Source organism: Chamaea fasciata, unplaced genomic scaffold (assembly GCF_029207755.1).
Source record: "Chamaea fasciata isolate MVZ Bird 193981 ecotype frontalis unplaced genomic scaffold, bChaFas1.0.hap1 SCAF_4, whole genome shotgun sequence".
Taxonomy (NCBI): Eukaryota; Metazoa; Chordata; class Aves; order Passeriformes; family Sylviidae; genus Chamaea; species Chamaea fasciata.
In genome coordinates this window covers 19,814,371-19,831,461 of record NW_027094089.1, presented here as the reverse complement: position 1 = coordinate 19,831,461, position 17,091 = coordinate 19,814,371, and the positions used below count along the sequence as shown (strand labels likewise).

The 17,091-nt window shown below is 54.9% G+C and overlaps 4 protein-coding genes across 4 annotated transcripts; all 4 read right to left on the bottom strand.

Annotated features, from left to right (window-relative positions):
* Window positions 1-1,128: 1,128 nt before the first annotated feature.
* Window positions 1,129-2,592, bottom strand: LOC136288821 (avidin-like). The gene is made up of 4 exons (XM_066182322.1): window positions 2,521-2,592; window positions 1,845-2,055; window positions 1,611-1,743; window positions 1,129-1,196 (listed from the first exon to the last, which is right to left on the bottom strand). Exons 1-4 carry the CDS (start codon window positions 2,590-2,592, stop codon window positions 1,163-1,165), a joined length of 450 nt encoding a protein of 149 aa, XP_066038419.1. The 3' UTR covers window positions 1,129-1,162.
* Window positions 2,593-4,362: 1,770 nt separating this feature from the next.
* Window positions 4,363-6,018, bottom strand: LOC136288820 (avidin-like). The gene is made up of 4 exons (XM_066182321.1): window positions 5,929-6,018; window positions 5,214-5,427; window positions 4,668-4,788; window positions 4,363-4,518 (listed from the first exon to the last, which is right to left on the bottom strand). The coding sequence occupies exons 1-4, from the start codon at window positions 5,998-6,000 to the stop codon at window positions 4,419-4,421; spliced, it is 507 nt and encodes a 168-aa protein (XP_066038418.1). The 5' UTR covers window positions 6,001-6,018; the 3' UTR covers window positions 4,363-4,418.
* A 4,361-nt stretch (window positions 6,019-10,379) lies between these two features.
* Window positions 10,380-12,655, bottom strand: LOC136288819 (avidin-like). Its single transcript, XM_066182320.1, has 5 exons — window positions 12,419-12,655; window positions 11,418-11,534; window positions 11,101-11,314; window positions 10,629-10,749; window positions 10,380-10,547 (listed from the first exon to the last, which is right to left on the bottom strand). Exons 1-5 carry the CDS (start codon window positions 12,491-12,493, stop codon window positions 10,514-10,516), a joined length of 561 nt encoding a protein of 186 aa, XP_066038417.1. The 5' UTR covers window positions 12,494-12,655; the 3' UTR covers window positions 10,380-10,513.
* A 2,664-nt stretch (window positions 12,656-15,319) lies between these two features.
* LOC136288818 (avidin-like) lies at window positions 15,320-16,836 on the bottom strand. The gene is made up of 4 exons (XM_066182319.1): window positions 16,765-16,836; window positions 15,960-16,170; window positions 15,408-15,528; window positions 15,320-15,353 (listed from the first exon to the last, which is right to left on the bottom strand). The coding sequence occupies exons 1-4, from the start codon at window positions 16,834-16,836 to the stop codon at window positions 15,320-15,322; spliced, it is 438 nt and encodes a 145-aa protein (XP_066038416.1).
* Window positions 16,837-17,091: the final 255 nt, after the last annotated feature.

The window sequence follows — 17,091 nt, the reverse complement described above, 5'->3', positions numbered from 1 at the left end:
ATCATGGCTTTAAAGGAATCATGTTTGCCCCTTTTTTTTTTTTAATGGAAAATTCAGTCAGTAGCAGAAACAAGATATATCCACCTCTTCAAGGGAAATCTAAATCCTGTGTCATCATCCATCCTATTTTTATCCACTAGCACCAGCTGCTGGGTATCGATGGAAACAGAAAAAGTAACAAAAATCTGAAAAATGATTTAAAAGCAGCTGGAAATACAGTGATGGAGTCACTGCCTCCTTCCAGCTCTCACAGCTGGGTACCTCGGCCCTGGGCCTGCTGAACCCCCAAGGGTTGTGTTAGGACCACTGCGGGAAAGTGTCTAAGGCAGAAGGCAGAGAGGTCATGCCATGATGGCTAAAAAAGTCCAGGCAGTGCCAGATGTGCCCTTCCCCTATCCTCTTTCCCTGGCCATGTCGACGTCAGGGTCTCGGCTGGAGACACACCCCCATGCGTTACTCGGGGCACACAGCCCTGCCGAAGGGGTTCTTGGGGCGGGGTATTAGGGAATTTTCCCCAGGCGTGGGATGGAAGGGCAGCTGGCAGCCGGCCACGGCTGCACATCCGCCTGGGCTGGGAACCGGAGGCTGACGGCTCTGCAAGAGTCATTTGCAACCGCCCCGTGCATTCGGGCACTCGACAGCTTCCTCTGCTCTGCTCACAAGGGGAAGCCTGTGCAGTATTGGCCATGGCAGCACACTGGGGCTGTGCCTTATCCTTCTGCCTGGTCACAACCCACGATTTGTCCCCCATTTCTAGGGACATCTGGGAGTGACCCCGAGGGACGTGTTACCGAGTGCATAGCATCAGGTTTGCAGGCACAGTACTGCTGCACACTACCCGAGGGGGGAGCTGAGACAGTCCCCATCCCGAGGGACCCTGCTGCCCTCAACCGTGTTGCCTTTTTCAGTCCCAGTGCAGCATGAAATCTCGCTATGGGAGGGTGGCTGCTGGGTGAGACAAACCCCACAAGTTTGAGGCAGAGCAGAATACAGAGCCAAGCCCTGCATCTCCACAGAAACCCTTTATTTTGCATCTGGTAAATTTGTCTATGAAAGCGTGAACCTCTGGGCTCTGAGCTGCTCAGGTGCAGCATGTTGGTGCAGGCAAAGTCTACATAGGGACTCTCTGTCGTCCTGAGCTTGCTGGATTCCCCACTTGCTGTTATTTTATCCGTGTGAAGATGCTGGTGCCAATCCTGCAAAAACCACCAAATCAGATGGGGTCATCTGTGCTGTGGAGAGTGGAGGGGAAACCGAAGGAGAGCATTGTGTGCCTGACTGGGGTACTACAGGTTCCAACAGCCTGTAGCAGAGGCTGTGTCAGGTGCTGGCATCTTTTCTTCTCTCCCTGCTGTGGAGAGTGGAAAGAAGGTCCTGGGGAGGACCCTCTGTAGTCAGATCCCATTCTGGGATCCGCCATCCTGAGGCACATCTGGCATGCAGGGGTGGACCATGTTACAGGGATGCTCCTTAGCCCTTGCATATCACTGGTAACAAACCCATTCCACCCTCACGGTCCTCCCATGCTTCACCCCATGGGACTTCTCCCTCCTTCAGCCTGAGTTGTAGGACACCCTGTGGCAGAGCAGTGGCTGAGACCCAGCACTCACCAGGTGGCTTTCCAGTCCTCCGCAGGGCTGTCAGCTGCCTCTCGCAGGAGCCACAGGGCATGCAGGGTCTCCTCCCCGTTGATGTCCACATAGCACTGGCCCAGGAAGACAGTTGTCCGGGCAGTCTCTGAGTCTGGACAGGTTTAAGGTGATGTGAGTCAGGCAGTGAGGCACAAGGTCACCCTGTGTCCTGCTGGCATCCCCGCTGCAGGATGGTCATCCGCTGGTGCCTACCTCGGAGCCGCCAGTTCACAGTGAAGGAAAAGATGGGCTGTGGGACCATCTCTGTATCTTGCTGGGACCCCTCCAGTGGTGAGGTGAGGAGTTCTGAGTAGCCAGCAGCAGCTCCCGGCAGGTAAAAACCGGAGAATCTGTTGTCCTTGTCCAGGGTGGACACAACCATCCGGCAGCTGGTGTCACTCCGCCACGACCCGGAGAGAAGACACTGCAAGGCCAATGTTGTGGGTTGGAGGGACCAGGCAGGGAGGGGGGCATCCTGCTCCCACCCCTTCACCCTGGCTCTGCCCAGAGATGTCTGCAGCAGTGTGTGGTGTGCCACAGATCTGATGTGCCACCAGCATCACCCATCTCAGTGTGAGCATCATGCCTGAGCTCTGATTGCATTCAGCTCAGCCACTGTCCTGGCAGGTTTCATCCACTCAGGGGGGAGTGAGTCCCCCTATGCTGAAGCAGTAGGTCTGCTGTTTTCCCTACACTCTAGAAGCATCCTTGCAGCAGGAGTCCCTTCCTTTCAACCTTGTCACAGCTTCCCTCAGCACTGCACAATGCTGTTCCCACCAGTTCCAGCAGCCCAGTCCTGGCTCCCTGTTGAGCTATGATGCCCCAATAGCAGACTTTGGGGTCTAGCAGGATGTCAGCACCACATCCCCACTATCATCTGTCCCCATACCTTCCTCTCCACATGGGCAACACACACTGCCTGGGCAAGGGCGAGGAGCAGGGCAAAAGCACTTCTTCCCATGGCTCCAAGGGAAGAGCTCCTCCCAGCCCTGCAGCCTGACACCCTTTATAGAGCTGTAACTGGAGCCCTATCAGCACCAGGATGGCAGCTGTAAGATGAACAGCTTGATGTCAGGGTGCCCGGGACAGGCAAGGGAGGTGAGGAGGTCTGCATGACCTGGTCAGGGTTGAAGAAATGCAGGAATGAGCACGGCTGTGCAGAGGGGTGGGGGCACAAGTTTTTTATAAGGCCCTATAGTAGCCTGGAAAGCATCAATACCTTCTTTGGGAATCTGCCTCCCATGCACGAAGGTTGGAAATTACCACCTATTTCAACATTTATCCCCTCCCTGCTTTGCTGGTGCCACTGGCTGATCAGGGTGCTGCAGCACTGCCCAGAAGGGAAAGCTTACTCATTTTAGAAGCAGTAACATTTCTCCAGCCTCTTCTGGATGTCAGCTGCTGATTTTGATGCTTTTGCTTTTACTTTTATGAGAGTTAGAGGAAGAAGTAACTTCAGCAGCATTACTGAGGTCCCAGCAAGTGAGTTTGCTAAACACACAGAGCATGATAACCAGCATTGTATTCACAGTTCTTCCTTGTATTTGCCTCTCTAAAGGACCTTTGATGTGCAAAATGCAGCGTGCATTGTCCCTGTCTTCCTGAGCCATGCCGTTCCTGTGATGCCTGTAGTAGGCGTATGGCTGTGGAAGCTGAAAATTCAGGTGGGATTCACTTGAATCAGCACCTGCTGTTTCCAAGACAGCAGTGTTTGGGGCAGGCCGTGGCAGCAGGGCTGCAGTGGGTAAACTGGGGGCAGGGGAGTGCCCCTTTGGGATGGCACCTCTCAGTGCCCACTGCTAGCCCTGGCATATTCTGGCACCTTGTGCTCAGCACATCTCTTGTTCATCCAGGTAACCTCAAAAGCTGGGACAAGTGGAAAACACCCCTCGCCTAACACATCCCTCCTCCTTTTTGTCTTTTTCAGTCCCAAACTTCTGGTTTATCACAGAGACTCAGAGAAATTCCCTGACAAGCCACCTTGTTAGAGATCCCAGGGTGGTGGCAGGTATCTCTCCACTTCATGGCACCATGCTGCAGCTTCACTTGAGCTGGGCCAGGCTTGATGGACTGTGTGGCCACAGTGCTTTCATCCCTGGGGCTGGGATATTTTTGTAGCTCTTCTACATGAGGCTTCCCCTTCACCCATGGACCTGCCAAAAACTTTGTGTCAAAAGAGCTGACTGTTTGGCAGGTGTCCACAGAGGCAAATAGAGAGGCACTGCCAAAATGCAGTGGTAGAGAAGGGGAAAATCCCCAAGTGTAATCCAGGGGGATGGGATGGGACAGGGGCTTTAACTTCTGCATATTTTACTTGAGTGCCATACAGGACAAAGAAACTGCTTAATCAACATCTCAGATTTACTGATAATGCTGCCTCCATTGCCAAATCCAACAAAGCATGGAGCCCCAGTACAGGAAAGGGTCTGGTGGGAATGGATATGAAGGCACTGGAAGGAAGTGAGCTGAATTCAGGATGCTGCTGCTAGCTCTGCCACCATCAGGCAGGTGGGGAATGATGACACACGGTGTAAGTTTGGGTTTAAATGAGATGGGAAATGAGCCCAGGGAGACAGATGGGTGGGATCAGGGAGAGATGCAGATGTCCCTGCAGAAGGGTGGTGGTGAGACCTCACCGCAGCAGGGGTATCTTTGGGGACAGAAGGTGTAACAAGGACAGACTTTAAGAAAAGGCAACAACAGCTGATGATTTTTAAATTTTATTCTCAGTTGGGGGCAGGTTTTTCTTGCCTTGTTGGGGAGTTAGGGTGCAGCCAGACCATCCCATCATGGGGCTGGAGAAGACACAGCCTCACAGGGAGGGGACAAGTTTGGCAGGATCTTCCCTTCTCTGGTGCGTTTGCGTGTGAAGACATTTCTCCCCACCCTGTGAGAAGTTGAGAGTTCCTGTGGGATGACCCACAAACACTGCCTGCTCAGAGCTGCCAGTGCTCGCAGCAGTGATGGGGTGTCCCTAAATGTCCCCCAAGTTTCCTCAAGTGAGGACTCCTCTGTGGGATTAGTGCCCCCCACTACCTCGTGGCTTTCCAGTCCTCCTCCAGGGACCCAACAGCTTCACGCAGCATCCACGTGGTGCTCAGTGTCTCCTTTCCACCTGCATCCACAAAGCATTGCCCGACAAAGGCAGTGGTGGCATCTGGAAGGAAGCATTTATTGGGGGATCCATGGGGAAATTGTCTGCTTCCCTTGCCCCACTGTCCTCCCATACAGAGTTGTGTTCCTGGTCCAACAGCCACACAACCCCCAAACCAATGCTGGGGAGTCCTGCCCATCCCTGTGGCTCCCTTGAACAAGGCAGGATTTGTAGCACCACATCCCACTTGTTCTCACGAGGTCTGGACCCACCGTGGTTGCCCCAAAGATGCTGGGTGAGGAAGGGCTCCCCTGTTCAAGCCCAGCATTATCCCTTAGCCCCGCACTGTCCAGGTGTTACTGCTTAGCTGCACCACCTGAATTCCTGGCATCACCCAGCTGAATTCCTGGCAAAAGAAAATTCCTGCTGGTTGCGTGTGTGGCTTCCATTGACACTGTTGTGCCATCCACAGGTGTCCCAGGACTTACTGGAGAATTTGTCCCAGTGCACAGTGAAGGCAAAGGTGGGCCAGCCCTCTTCTCCAAGCTGCTGCTGGACACCCCTCAGGGGCGAGATTTGGGCACAGCCCCCAGCGAGAGTGACTCGTGTGAGGTATTGTCCCTGGAAGTCCCCATTGCCCCTCAACATGGAAATCTCCATCAGTGAGTCCTGGTCATTCCTCCACACTCCGTTGAGCCGGCACTGAAGGAATACAGCCACATACTCTCTGTCCCTGCATGCAGAGGGACCCCATCCCAGTTGCTGCCCCACACCAGGGGAGCCACCAGGCCTGCTGTAAGTGCAGCTGCAGGGCACTGGCTATCCCCAGTCCCAGTTTGGGGAAATGCTGCCCCAGGGTGCTGTTGAGAGAATGGCGGAGCAAGGCCACAATGTCCCAGCCCTGCAGCATGCCCGACACAGACGTCCCAGGGGACGCCACACGCATGGTGCTTCATTCAGGCACAAACCCCAAGGGATGGAATATCCTGCGCATGGTTCCCTCATGAGAACAAATCTTTCCTGAAGTGGTACCAGGTGGCTGGGGGTGACCCAGGGGTACCTGGCCCTCTGCCTGGATTTGGTTCTTGCAAAGCTCTCCTGCTTGTCTAAGTCTGAAATGGCATTTAAGGGGGAACTCCTGGCTGCCCACCCTGCATCCCAGTGCCACATCTGCCATGCTCACATCGTCCCCCATCCCCGTACCTTCCTGCCTGCAGGAGCAACACTCTCTGCCAGAGCCACGGCGAGGACCAGGATGAAAGCGCCGCCCCCCATCGCTGCGGGGCTGTGAAATACCCGGGCCAGCTCCCTCTCTGCCCTGCATCCCAAACTCCTTTATAGGGCTGTAACCGGAGCCACGACGGCTGGCAGCTGCGGAGTGAGCGTCCTGATGTCAGCGTGCCCAGGCAGGTGAGGTGAGCAGGTCTGCCTGACCTGGGCAGCGCTGGAGGAACGCGTGGATGAGGACGGCTGTGCAGGGAGGTGGGGGTGCAGGGATGATTTACACATCCACTGTCCAAGAGGCTCTGCCAACCGCGTTCCGTGCGGAGCCGGAGCCCTGGGGTCGGGCATGGCTTGACCCTGTCCCACTGCCACTGACCCAGTGCTGCCACCTAAAGACAGGCTGCGGCAAGCGCAAGCTGTGCTCTGCTGCACTGGCTGGTGTCGCGTCTGCGCGGAGCGGCTCAGCACTGTCACCGTCCCCTCCTGCATTACAAGTGTCTGCTGCTCTTTCTGTATTTCATCCTGCCTGTGCTGGGCTTTCCTTGGGCTCGGGACCCACGACTGCCACTGCAGCAGGAACTCTTAGATCAGTCATTCTTCCAAGTGCAGAGGGGCTTTCCTGGAAGACACATAGATGTTAAAATTTGCTTGTTCCTATGGGAGGGTATGTTCTGTGCATGACGCCTCCCTAGACACCGTGAGAGGTGATGCCATATGCATGATGCTTTGAGACCGGGCAGGGCCTTGTCTGACCCTTCCCAAGGAGTTCCTGATGGTGCAAGTCTGTCAGTTCAAACTGCCTGGCATTTGCACAGGGACACGGCACAGACACATCCTCTAAGATACTTCTCTAACTAGGTGAACATGTCACTCCCAATGCTGCAGGGGAAAACAGAATTGGCATCTGGCAGTGTCCAGATTATGAGGTGCCTCTCTGGCCCCTGCCCAAGCAGATGAGATCTGCTTTGACAATCCTTCTCATCTTTCCTGGGCCTGAACACAAGGAAACCCACTCTCTTCTTCCTCAGGGAGCAGGATCCTGTGTTCAAATTGCACTTTGCTTTTAATTAAAAAATTATAGAGCTGTGTTAAATTCCCATCCTGGGGACTTGCTGCAAAAGCTCTTGAGATCTTGTCACTGCTTTCCCTGCTTGCTGCCCAGCTGGCTCCCAGCACTCAGGGCTTGGCACTCCCCCATGGGCTCCATGCAACACCCACAGGGGCAGCCCGAGTACAAAGCAAGGATGGACAAGTGCCCTGCAGCCCACTCACTAGCTTTCCAGTCATCCTTGAGTGTATCAGCCTGATCTTGCATGATCCATGTAGTCCTCAGTGTTTCCTTTCTGTCCTCATCTATGAAGCTTTGGCCCATGGAGGTAGTGAAGGAGTCTGCAGCCTGTGAAGGGATGGGATGAGACAGTGCTTGGATGGGGCTCTCCCTCTTAGGCATCCAGTTTGTCAGTGGGAAAGGCTGCTTGTGGGTGATGTTTCCCTCCCCAGCCTCCTGTCCTGCTGGGACCTTGAACAGGCACAGAATATTCAGGGCATGGTGGCATGGGCCCAGCTGAGCTGGACATCAGAGGAAGGGATACTCCAAGGATATCTCAGTGGAGACAAGAGGAGCTCTGAGAGTACAAGAGGGAGGCTGGGAAAGGAGAAGCACCTGAAAAGCTCTAGTTGACAGCTGAAGGTGGTCTGGCCCTTCTGGTTCATCATCTGTGTCACTTGCAGCGGTGATGCCCAGACCTCATTTATGATGTGTGGCAGCAGTCAATGAAGTTGCTTTTTCTGTTCACAGCCAAGATGGTTATATTGGAGCTGAGGTCCGTGACCCAGTGCCTGGCCAGGGTGCAGTGCAGTGGAGAGGACTCCGCACTGGTGCCACTGAACAGCCTGGCTGGGGCAGGAGTGAGTAACCCTCTGAGCCATGTAGGGCAAACTGCACAAGCTACAGGTCCTTCATCCACACAAGGGGTTATACTGACAAATTCGATAAGCTCTGCTGTAGGGGGGGAGGCAGAACACATCTGGGTGTGCCTTGCTTCCAAGCCAGCTCCAGGAAGGGCTGAGAACATAACTAGGGAAATCCTCCATTCTCTCAGGATGGCAGTCTTTGTCCAGCAAGGCTAGAGCTGGAACAGGGCCATGAAAAGAGGCAGAAGAGCAGAGCACAATGTGTGGTCTTGACCAGAGGACCGCACAGAAATGATGGAGGGAATGGGAGCTATGTATCTTCAGTCATCAGGGAAGCTATGGCTTGAAAATCAAATTTACTCTTTTGTCATCTCTGCAGAGTGGAGGGGTACCAGGTTTTGGTACATACAAGCCCACCAGTCATGCATTCTCTTGCGTGACCTAGGAATTCCCTGCGTCTGTCTGCTTAGGTGGGTCAACTGCTGCACTGAGAGAGATGTTGGGCACCAAGAGGTTCAGTGTTGAGACATTTGTAAACGGTCGACAGGAGAAGTTCCCACAGAAATGGTTGTGTAAGACAGTTTTCCACATGTGGTTAAGACATGAAACTCCTTCTCCATTCTAACAGTGACTATCTGTTTGAAGGAATTTGATGCTTACACAAGCATCGCCCCACACCAAGATCCTAACAAATTTGTTTTTCAGGTTTGGGATTTTTTTTATTTGATACACTATGTGTGCAAACAGCTGTGCCACACAGACATGTCCATGTGATTTCAGGTGCCTCCTGCCTCCACCAGCTCCCCCTGCCCCTAGAGGCATTCACAGTGTGTGAACGACCCTGATCAAGGCTTGTCATGCAGCAGAAACAGTGGGTCTTCCTGCAGTGGGGCTGAAGTGAAGCCCTGCTTATGTTTGCCTTGCTGATGGGGCCATGCCAGAAGGAAACAAATGGTGCTGGGTTTGCAGACCAACACCCTGAGCAGGTTTGCAGCTGAATAAAACCCAGAGCTGGGGGATGCTGAGTGTCCACAGAGAAATATCCCCATCCTTAACTATTCCCAGATGCCTGCAGGCACCCCTGGCACACCATGTCCTATCACCTGTCACCCCAAATCCAAGGTGTGCCAGGGATGCATGGGAGCCTTGCTGGGTCCCTCATGTAGGAGCTGGCCCTGGAAATAGCTCTGCCAGCTCATGCCTGCCATGTTTCTCACCAGCACTGTGGCTACCTGCTGGGGTTTGCAAGATGCTCCAACTGTGGTCAGCACTTCTGCCTTGCTGAAGAAGCATCCTGGGGATGCTGCACAGCCTCAGGAGAGCCCTGCCCTGGAGAAATATTGGCATGAAGGCAATAATGAGGTCAGGAGGATGCATGCAGTGAGGCTGAAGGCTTAGTGGGGTGCCTCACTGCTGAGCGGGTCATGCCTCAGGTGAGAGCAGAGTCCTGTGCTCCCTCTGCCTCTCCCTTTCCCAGTTCTCAGACTCCTCTAAAAGCACGTAAAAGGCTGTGCAGATACATAAATGCATAGCAGAGGACTGGTGTGAAGGCATTCTGGTCAGAAATGCTGTAAGGGAACTGAAAAAGCTGGAGAAATGCCAGTGAGGCGCTGAGAAGGGACCAGCAGCACTGCTCTAGAAGCAGAAGATGAACTCCAGGGAGAAAGACATGAGAAGCAAACCACATGCAAGTTTGCAACAAGGCAGGCAAAAACACAGAGCAGGCAAATATGTGAAAGCCACAGGTGCTGTTAGCAAAGCTCTCCCACCCACAGCATTTGTGGCAGACAAGCCAGGGGAGCAGTGTGGATGGCAGCCCCAGCAGCTCACTCCTGCTTTTAAGTTCACCAAATCCCAGGCAGTATGCCAGCTCAGAGCATGCAGCACTGTCCCAGGTTATTTTGAGAATCAAAGACACAAGGACTAAGTTTCAGATTCAGACCCAGAGCTGATTTCCAGGAAATCATTTGCTTTGGCTTAGAGGGGTGTGTAAGGCAGCAAAGTCGCTGCCTGTTTTGGTCAGTCACATAGTCCACTGGGCAGAGATTTGAGAGGTGTTTACTGGTCATTAGCTTTCCAGTAAATCACATGGGGTTTTGGGCTGGGTGTACTTCAGCTACTGGCCCTGTGTGGCTGGTACAGAGCAACCCTTGGCACTTTACAGGAGTGTGGATGCAGCCAAGGTCCATCACCTGCCTTTTTAAGAGCTGTGTCACAGCCAGGGGCCTCTAGGTTTCCAGCCAGGTTTTCAGGATGCAGAAGAGCTCCCCAGCTTGCCCTCCCATCACATTCACCACACTTTCAGTAGGAAAAAGTGAGTGCTGGTCACAGTTAGTGTCAGAGGGTTGCTTTGAGGATGCACCTTCCTGTTTGGGCCGGAAAAGGGACTTTCTTGGGGTCAGTCTCTTCTCAGAATAAAGGAATGAGAGTTGCATCCCACACCCACCCTCTACTGAGTTTTAGCACAGCTTTTCCACGACATACCCACAGACTGCACAAGGTTGTGTTTAAATATCTTTAATATTGTTTGCTGTGTTTGAGACATCTTCCTCCTGAGCTGGAAACATCAGGGCATGCTGCTACACACTGACCCTGCTCAGGGGACTCCTGTCTCCCAGGTGGAGCCAGAATAAGATGCTTCTCCCTCCTTTCAACCCGTTCGAGTGAAGGTGTTGCGGCCAGTCCTGTGGAGAAGCAGTAGCCCATTGGTGCCCAGCCAGCAGCAGGGTAAGGATCCCAGAGGAACTGAGGGCACCTTGGCTCACCTGGTGGCTTTCCAGTCATCTGGTTCTGAGACAACTTTCTCCCGCAGCAACCAGGAGGTGTGCAGGACTTCCTTCCCGTCATCCCCTTTGAAGCATTCGCCCACAAAGACAGCTGTGGAGTCTAAAGCAGTGGTGGCAGCTAGCATCCCAACAGAACCCCAGCTGATTTTGGAGCTTGGCAGGCATCAGTGGCTATAATGCTCATGGAGCCTGAGTGGATTCCAGTATTTGCAGGGAAATGTTGTGTGGCAGAGGTGTTGTCAAAGCAACCCTTTGTGCTGCCTCACCCACATCTTGTTTTGGGCGGTGTACTGCTGTCTGCAGACAGCACCCAGGGTGAGGAGAGATCAGGGAAGGAGAGACAGGAGACAGCAGAGAGAACAGAGGGACCAGAATGGGCACTGGAACCTGCCTGAGCTCCCCTCTCCATCCCACCACCCCATGCAACAACAGCCATCATGCATCTACAGACCTGAGAACTTCTTCCAGTTAACAGTGAAGCCAAAGGTGCACTGTCCATCCTCATCCAGGTGCTGGGAGCCAATCAGTGGAGATGGCTGGATGGGTTTCTTGGCACTTGACACGGCAGTGTGATACTCGCCAGAGAAGGTTCCATCCTTGTCAACGTTGAACACTTGCATCTTGGAGCCCAGATCATTCTCCCACCAACCGGTCAGGTTGCACGGCTGTGGATAAGCAGATGTGTCCCTGGGGGGTGCCTGTACACAGCCCTCACAGGCTGAGCCACCTGCCCATAACCCCTGACACCCATGGGGTGCTGGCACTCACCTTGATATCCTTTGTGCCTTTCCCCAGGTGGCTCAGAGGCCACCTGCTTTTGGTTATCTTTTCCTCTTTCTCGCTGGCCTTTTTCTCCCCAGGGTGCTCAGCTCCCTGGCAGAGAAGCTTGAAAAGGAGCAAGAACACAGGTCAGACTGTGGATGGTGGCACTGCAGAGTGTTTCTGGAGTCCTGAGAGTGCTCAAGCATTCATTTATAAAAGACATGATTCATAAAGTTGCTATCTCAGCTACATCAAGAGGGCCAAAAGCTGGGGTAAGCCAAGCAAAGGGGAGAGTTGAAGAGGAAAAGCAAAAGGTGGGAGCCCTGGACAGGCAGGAACATGGGCGGGACCCCTGCTGTAGCCCGGGCAGGTGAGCTGTGCGAATCCAGGGCACATCTGCCTGTGTTTGTGGGTACCTGTGCTGTGCTCAGCATACATGCAGCACGACAGGGAAGCACACTGGGATGGGCATAGCCCTCCCGGTCCACAGTGGGCTCCACAGAGAGCCCTGCACATCCCACCTGCAGTTCTAAGCGCTGCCTGTTCTCCCCTAGGCTGCACCGTCTGAGACAGGGGCAAGTCACCTGCTGGGGTAGCGTTCTTAGGCTTCCCCTGCTCCAATTTCCCTCCGAGTCCCTGGGAGGCAAGTGGGGTATTTCCACATGCATGGCCCCTCACCAGAGAAGGAATCTCCATGCACATCCCTCCCGGGCACACGGCCAACCCTGGAGCATCACTTCCCTCACCTCCCTCGGCAGCGGGTCCCGTCTGGACACCCGCTGGAGCAGGGAATCCTCCTGTTGCCGAGCATTCCCCCGCAGATGGGTCTTCCAAGCGTGTCCCAGCCCCAACAAGCGCTACAGCTCCCATATAATGTCCCCCCCCCCCCGCCGGCGAGTCTGCCACTAGTATCCCTCCCCGAACACCGGGATCCCCAAGCGTGCTCCCACGCAGACTTTCCCGGAGCCGAGTTTTCCAGGGGTGTCTCCCAGGACGAGCTCCCCCACCTGGAAGCCTGCAGCGGCCGCGGGCACGGACACCCCTACAGTCAGGGCGAGAGCGGAGAGGACGCGGCGACTCATGGGGATGCAGTTCGGTGTGCAGCTCAGGATGCAGCGGTGGCAGCAAATCACGCCGTGACAATGACTCACAGACTTTTATTCTTCGGCTCCGCCACTGTTTCCGGGAAAGCCTCGGGTGGTAATCTGCGGGAAGGACTGGTACTGGGAAGTGAAAGGAGAGAGGGATGGGGACAAGTGTGGGTACAGGGAGAGGGGTAAGAGCAGATACGGGGACAGGGCAGGGGATGAAGAAAGGACGAGGCTGAACTTTGTGGTGGGATGGGAATGGGAATTGGGGTGGGGACGGGGGGGTAAGGATGAGGGATGGGGGATGTGCCCATAAACGGAGATGGAAACAGGGACAGGGATGGGGATGGAAGCAAGGGTAGGAGGGATAGGTACAGGGCAGGGATGGGGGCAGGGATGAGCGATTGGAGGCAGGGATGGGGGTAGGCATGGGGTCTGGAACAGGGATGGACACAGAGATGCGGTTGGGCAAAACAGGGGTGCAGAAGGGGTTGTGTGGGGCTGGGGGGTCATTACCCAACCTGGGGGGTCTTTAGCCCCATGTCTGTTGGTTTAGGGCTGGGTCTAAGTTTCCATCCTGCCCTGCAGGAGTTCCTGTGTCCCAAAGCACCCTCTGGTCACTGCGGGGGATGGGCAGAAGGACAGAGAGTCATGAGGGCCAGGCAAGGTATGTGTGCAGGCACAGCAGGTGATCTGCACTGGATCCAGGAAATTGGAAGATGAAGGAAGCAAACCTGCTTCAGCAACAATTAGAAAACCTCTAAGCAGGGCATTGCAGGTTGCACGTACCAGGCAAGAGAAAAAAGGCAAATGAAAGGTAAATAAAAGGGCAGGATCACGTCAGGGTCAGGGACAGGATGTGGGATAGTTAGGACAGCTGATGAACACAGATTGTGATGCAGAGAGGGTGGTGCCACCAGTGCTAATTTCTTGTAAACTCTACAGTTTTACTTTCGGTTTCCTTATTAAGCAAGCACAATGTTTGCATCACTCTCTGTTCAACAGACTGCCTCCTTAGGAGAAACCAGAAGCCAGGAAATTTGTAGTTGTGGGGGTAATGAAACAACAGAAATGAAGTCTTACGTCCTGGACTAACATGGTTCTCAGTGGCCTTGTGCCCCACTGTGCAGGGCTCCCAGCCTCACCCTCCACTTCCACTGGGGTCTCAAGGCTTCAGCCTGACAGACCACACAGAGAAGTCTTTGGGTGCTTATGGTGATGGTGGCAGCACAGTGGGCCTTTTGGGAGGGGAAGCAGGATAACGAGCCCAGCACGACCAGCGCAGTGCCAAGGATCAGTGGGAGTGAACTGAGGGCTCTATGCAGAGGATGAGGCGTGAGGGTGCAAGGGTGAGGATGAGGACGTAGGGTGACTTTTGACCAAAAGCTGGACCACCAGGCACATCAACCAGTTGTTCTCAGTCAGTACAAGCACACCCTGGACAGTCTCAGGCCTGTGCACTCTGGGTACAGCCCCAGAGCCCAGCAGGTAATGAGGGAAGGGAATAAAGGCTGAGGAAGGCTGGGGAAGGACAGGCGCACTGTCAGAGAAGAGGATGGCAGACAGGCCCTGACACTTTCTCGAGGGCACTGTGCGCTTTTTGCCCCAAAGTTCCTGTCCCATCCAGCAGTCTCTTGTCCCAGCAGCCCTGCAGCCCCCAGGCAGCAGGGGCTGCCCTTAACACCCTTTGCACTCCTCCCTCCCCACACAGCTTCTCCTTTCGGTGCTCAGAAACAGGAGTTAGGAGCTGTGCAACATTGATTAGGTAACTAATGAGTTGGAAAGTTCATGATCTGCTGAAATTATGGATTAGTGAATTCTAGTGTTAGACTGGAGCAAAGGGCGTGGGGCTCTTGTTTGATTTGTTTCATTTCCTAAGGTGCTGATAAAAGAAAGTTTAATGTTCAGATATGTCCTGTGAATATGAACACCAGAAAGGATTAATATCCTGTTCCACCTCCCGACTGACCAGGTGACAGCCAGTCAGTGGAAAGTACATGTATACCTGCATACATACAACAGGTACACCTTCAGTGTCTGTCTTTAGCCACCCAGTCTGCCCAATAGCTCCCCAGGGAGTATCAGGTCTCTCTCCTGATGCCCCCAGCATCCAACCTGGATTTTGGACCACCCCAACACCTCAGACTCCCCTCTGTGAGGGCTGGCATCCAGCTCTCCTCCATATGTGCATGCAGCACCAAGACTCCCAACCAGTGCAGTAGCTGGAAATGAAGTTTTATGGGAAGATGGGGCAGAGAGGGGTGCAGAGACACCAGATGAAGCCAGGTGAGAGTGCTGGTTTGCCTGCATGCAACTTTCACCCCTACACTCAGCTGCGGGGTATCCTTCTGCCCCACGCTCTGGGTACTGCCTGGAGCCACTCAGCACAGGGCCCCAGTGAATGTCCCAAATGGGTGCACAGCCAAGGACCACCTGCTGAGGCCTGAAGCCATGATCAGGAAGCAGAATTACCCAGCTGCTGTCCTCCAACCCCATCTTTCCCAGCCCTTCTAAAACACTTCCCTGTTGTCCCCCTGCCAGCACCTTGCTCTCCCTGTGGCTGCAGAGTGGCTGCTTGTATACCAGGGACACAAGGGGCACAGCTCCATGTGGAGAAAGGTTTATTTGGCTCCATGTGTGAAGACAGAAAGTGTGGGAATGGAGAGGCCCACCAGCAGGTTGCTGGGAGGCACTGGGAAGAAGCAGGGCAAGGTGAGGGTGTGTTTCCTTGCCAAGAGCCCAGCTTGGGACTGGGACAGTGGGGAGACTTGGGGATGCAGAAGGACAGTAGGGTGCAGACAGCACTGGTCCCTGTTCCTATCACTTGATGCGGGTGAAGATGGAAGACCCGACCCTGCAGGGAAGATGCGTAAGCAGGATGGAAGGGAGGGCTGTGGGGTGAGCTCACCTTGTGGCTTTCCAGGTGTCCTTGTGTGACAGGACCTCTTCCTGCAGGAGCCACATGGTCTCCAGTGTCTCCTTCCCACGGTGATCCACAAAGCACTGGCCCACAAAGGCAGTGCTGGAGTCTGGAAAGGTTCAGGAGAGGCAGAGAGGGATGAGAGCCTGCACCTCAAGATAGGGAAGCCTGGGCCACCTGATCCTGGCAGACAGACAGACAAATACCACCTGCTACATACCACATGAACAGAGAGATGCACTTCCCTTCCAGACTGGCCAGGTGGACCACTATCACATGAACCCAGCAGAGATTTGGGCATCAGCCCTGCCATGCCTCTTGGACAGACAGATGGACACCCCCATCACCTCTTCCAGACAATCCTGAAACCCACCACAGTCAGACAGCTCTCCCACCACCACTTCCCATGCCAGGAATGTGTGTGTGTGGCCCATCTGTGCTCACAGCCAGTGTTGCTCTGAGTGCCGCAGGGGATTTGGGGCACCAGACAGGGGGGTCCCCAATCCCAGCATGGGCAGGGGATCACTGTCACTGCTGTACCTGAGAACTGCCACTGCATGGTGAAGCCAAACGTGGGGTGTGTCTTGGCACTGGGATGCTGCTGGGCCCCTTGCAGCGGTGACACCAGGATGTGCTTGTTGGTGGCTGCCACTGCAGTATGGTAGGAGCCTGAGAAAGTCCCAGCTGTGCTCGTGGCCAAGATGGTCATATTAGAGCCCAGCTCATTTCTCCACAGGCCCTGCAGGTCACACTGGGGACCGGGGGTCTTGTAGGTGGCTTGGTGAGTGCTGAGCCACAGTTCCCTCTCCTGCCCGGCCCCAGCCTCCCTAAGCAGTGGGATGTGTGTCCCATAGCATGACCCCTCTGTGTGGCAACTGAGACCAGCACATGGGTACCAGCTAGGACAGCACCCCTCCCTCCCTGGGCAGGGCAGAGCTGGAGGTACTGGGTATCTCCTTATTGCAGTGGTAGGCGACCCACAGCACTCCCAGGGACAGCACCATGGCATGGCACACCAGGACACAAGAGGAGCAGATAAACACTGTGTATTGGGGTGCCACAGGACAGCACAGCATTGCATGGTAAGAACATGCAACCCTGTCAGCTCTGCACATTGTGCCCCAGGGGTGGCACAGCACAGCACAGGACAGTATGGCACAGCAGACTGTGGCACAGTGCAGCATGGAGCGGCACAGCGCGGCAGGAGCAGGCAGCCCCTTGGCCATTCCCAGTGTACCACAGGGATGACCCCACCAGGGCGTGCAGCCCCTCAGCCCCCACCCTGTACCTGGGAGAGCACAGCACATCTCGGCACGGCCGGACTCTGCCCCAGGGCTGCCCTTGCCTCCCTGGATGCAGCACAATGGGACAGGAGCAGGGCCAGGGCGAGGAGGTGGCAGCAGCCCGGGGTCCCCATGGCGGTGGTGGCCTTGTGTGGTGCCCGGGCTCTCCCTGCGCTGCTGCCAGTGCCCGCCCAGCCCTTTTTATTGCAAAGGGGGTTGTGGCCAGGCAGCGACTGCCAAAACCAGGCCTCCTGCCAAAGGACACTCGGTGGGAGATGGGAACCAGGCACTGCTCCAGGCTGATTGGGCTCCTGTTCCCCTGGGCCAGCTGAGGGTCCCAAGGACCGGGGAGGGGGGCTGCCAAGGAGGACTCTGTGCCATGGAGGGTC

Coding starts and splice junctions, on each gene's coding strand:
- LOC136288820 (XM_066182321.1), bottom strand. CDS start 6,000: ATGGGGGGCGGCGCTTTCATCCTGGTCCTCGCCGTGGCTCTGGCAGAG. Junction 5,428..5,928: donor TTGCTCCTGCAGGCAGGAAG/GTACGGGGATGG, acceptor GTATTCCTTCAG/TGCCGGCTCAACGGAGTGTG. Junction 4,789..5,213: donor GCACTGGGACAAATTCTCCA/GTAAGTCCTGGG, acceptor GCTTCCTTCCAG/ATGCCACCACTGCCTTTGTC.
- LOC136288821 (XM_066182322.1), bottom strand. CDS start 2,592: ATGGGAAGAAGTGCTTTTGCCCTGCTCCTCGCCCTTGCCCAGGCAGTG. Junction 2,056..2,520: donor TTGCCCATGTGGAGAGGAAG/GTATGGGGACAG, acceptor TTGGCCTTGCAG/TGTCTTCTCTCCGGGTCGTG. Junction 1,744..1,844: donor TGTGAACTGGCGGCTCCGAG/GTAGGCACCAGC, acceptor AAACCTGTCCAG/ACTCAGAGACTGCCCGGACA.
- LOC136288819 (XM_066182320.1), bottom strand. CDS start 12,493: ATGAGTCGCCGCGTCCTCTCCGCTCTCGCCCTGACTGTAGGGGTGTCC. Junction 10,750..11,100: donor TAACTGGAAGAAGTTCTCAG/GTCTGTAGATGC, acceptor CCACTGCTTTAG/ACTCCACAGCTGTCTTTGTG. Junction 10,548..10,628: donor GATGACTGGAAAGCCACCAG/GTGAGCCAAGGT, acceptor GCTTCTCCACAG/GACTGGCCGCAACACCTTCA.
- LOC136288818 (XM_066182319.1), bottom strand. CDS start 16,836: ATGGGGACCCCGGGCTGCTGCCACCTCCTCGCCCTGGCCCTGCTCCTG. Junction 16,171..16,764: donor ATTGTGCTGCATCCAGGGAG/GCAAGGGCAGCC, acceptor CCCGGTCCCCAG/TGTGACCTGCAGGGCCTGTG. Junction 15,529..15,959: donor CATGCAGTGGCAGTTCTCAG/GTACAGCAGTGA, acceptor GAACCTTTCCAG/ACTCCAGCACTGCCTTTGTG.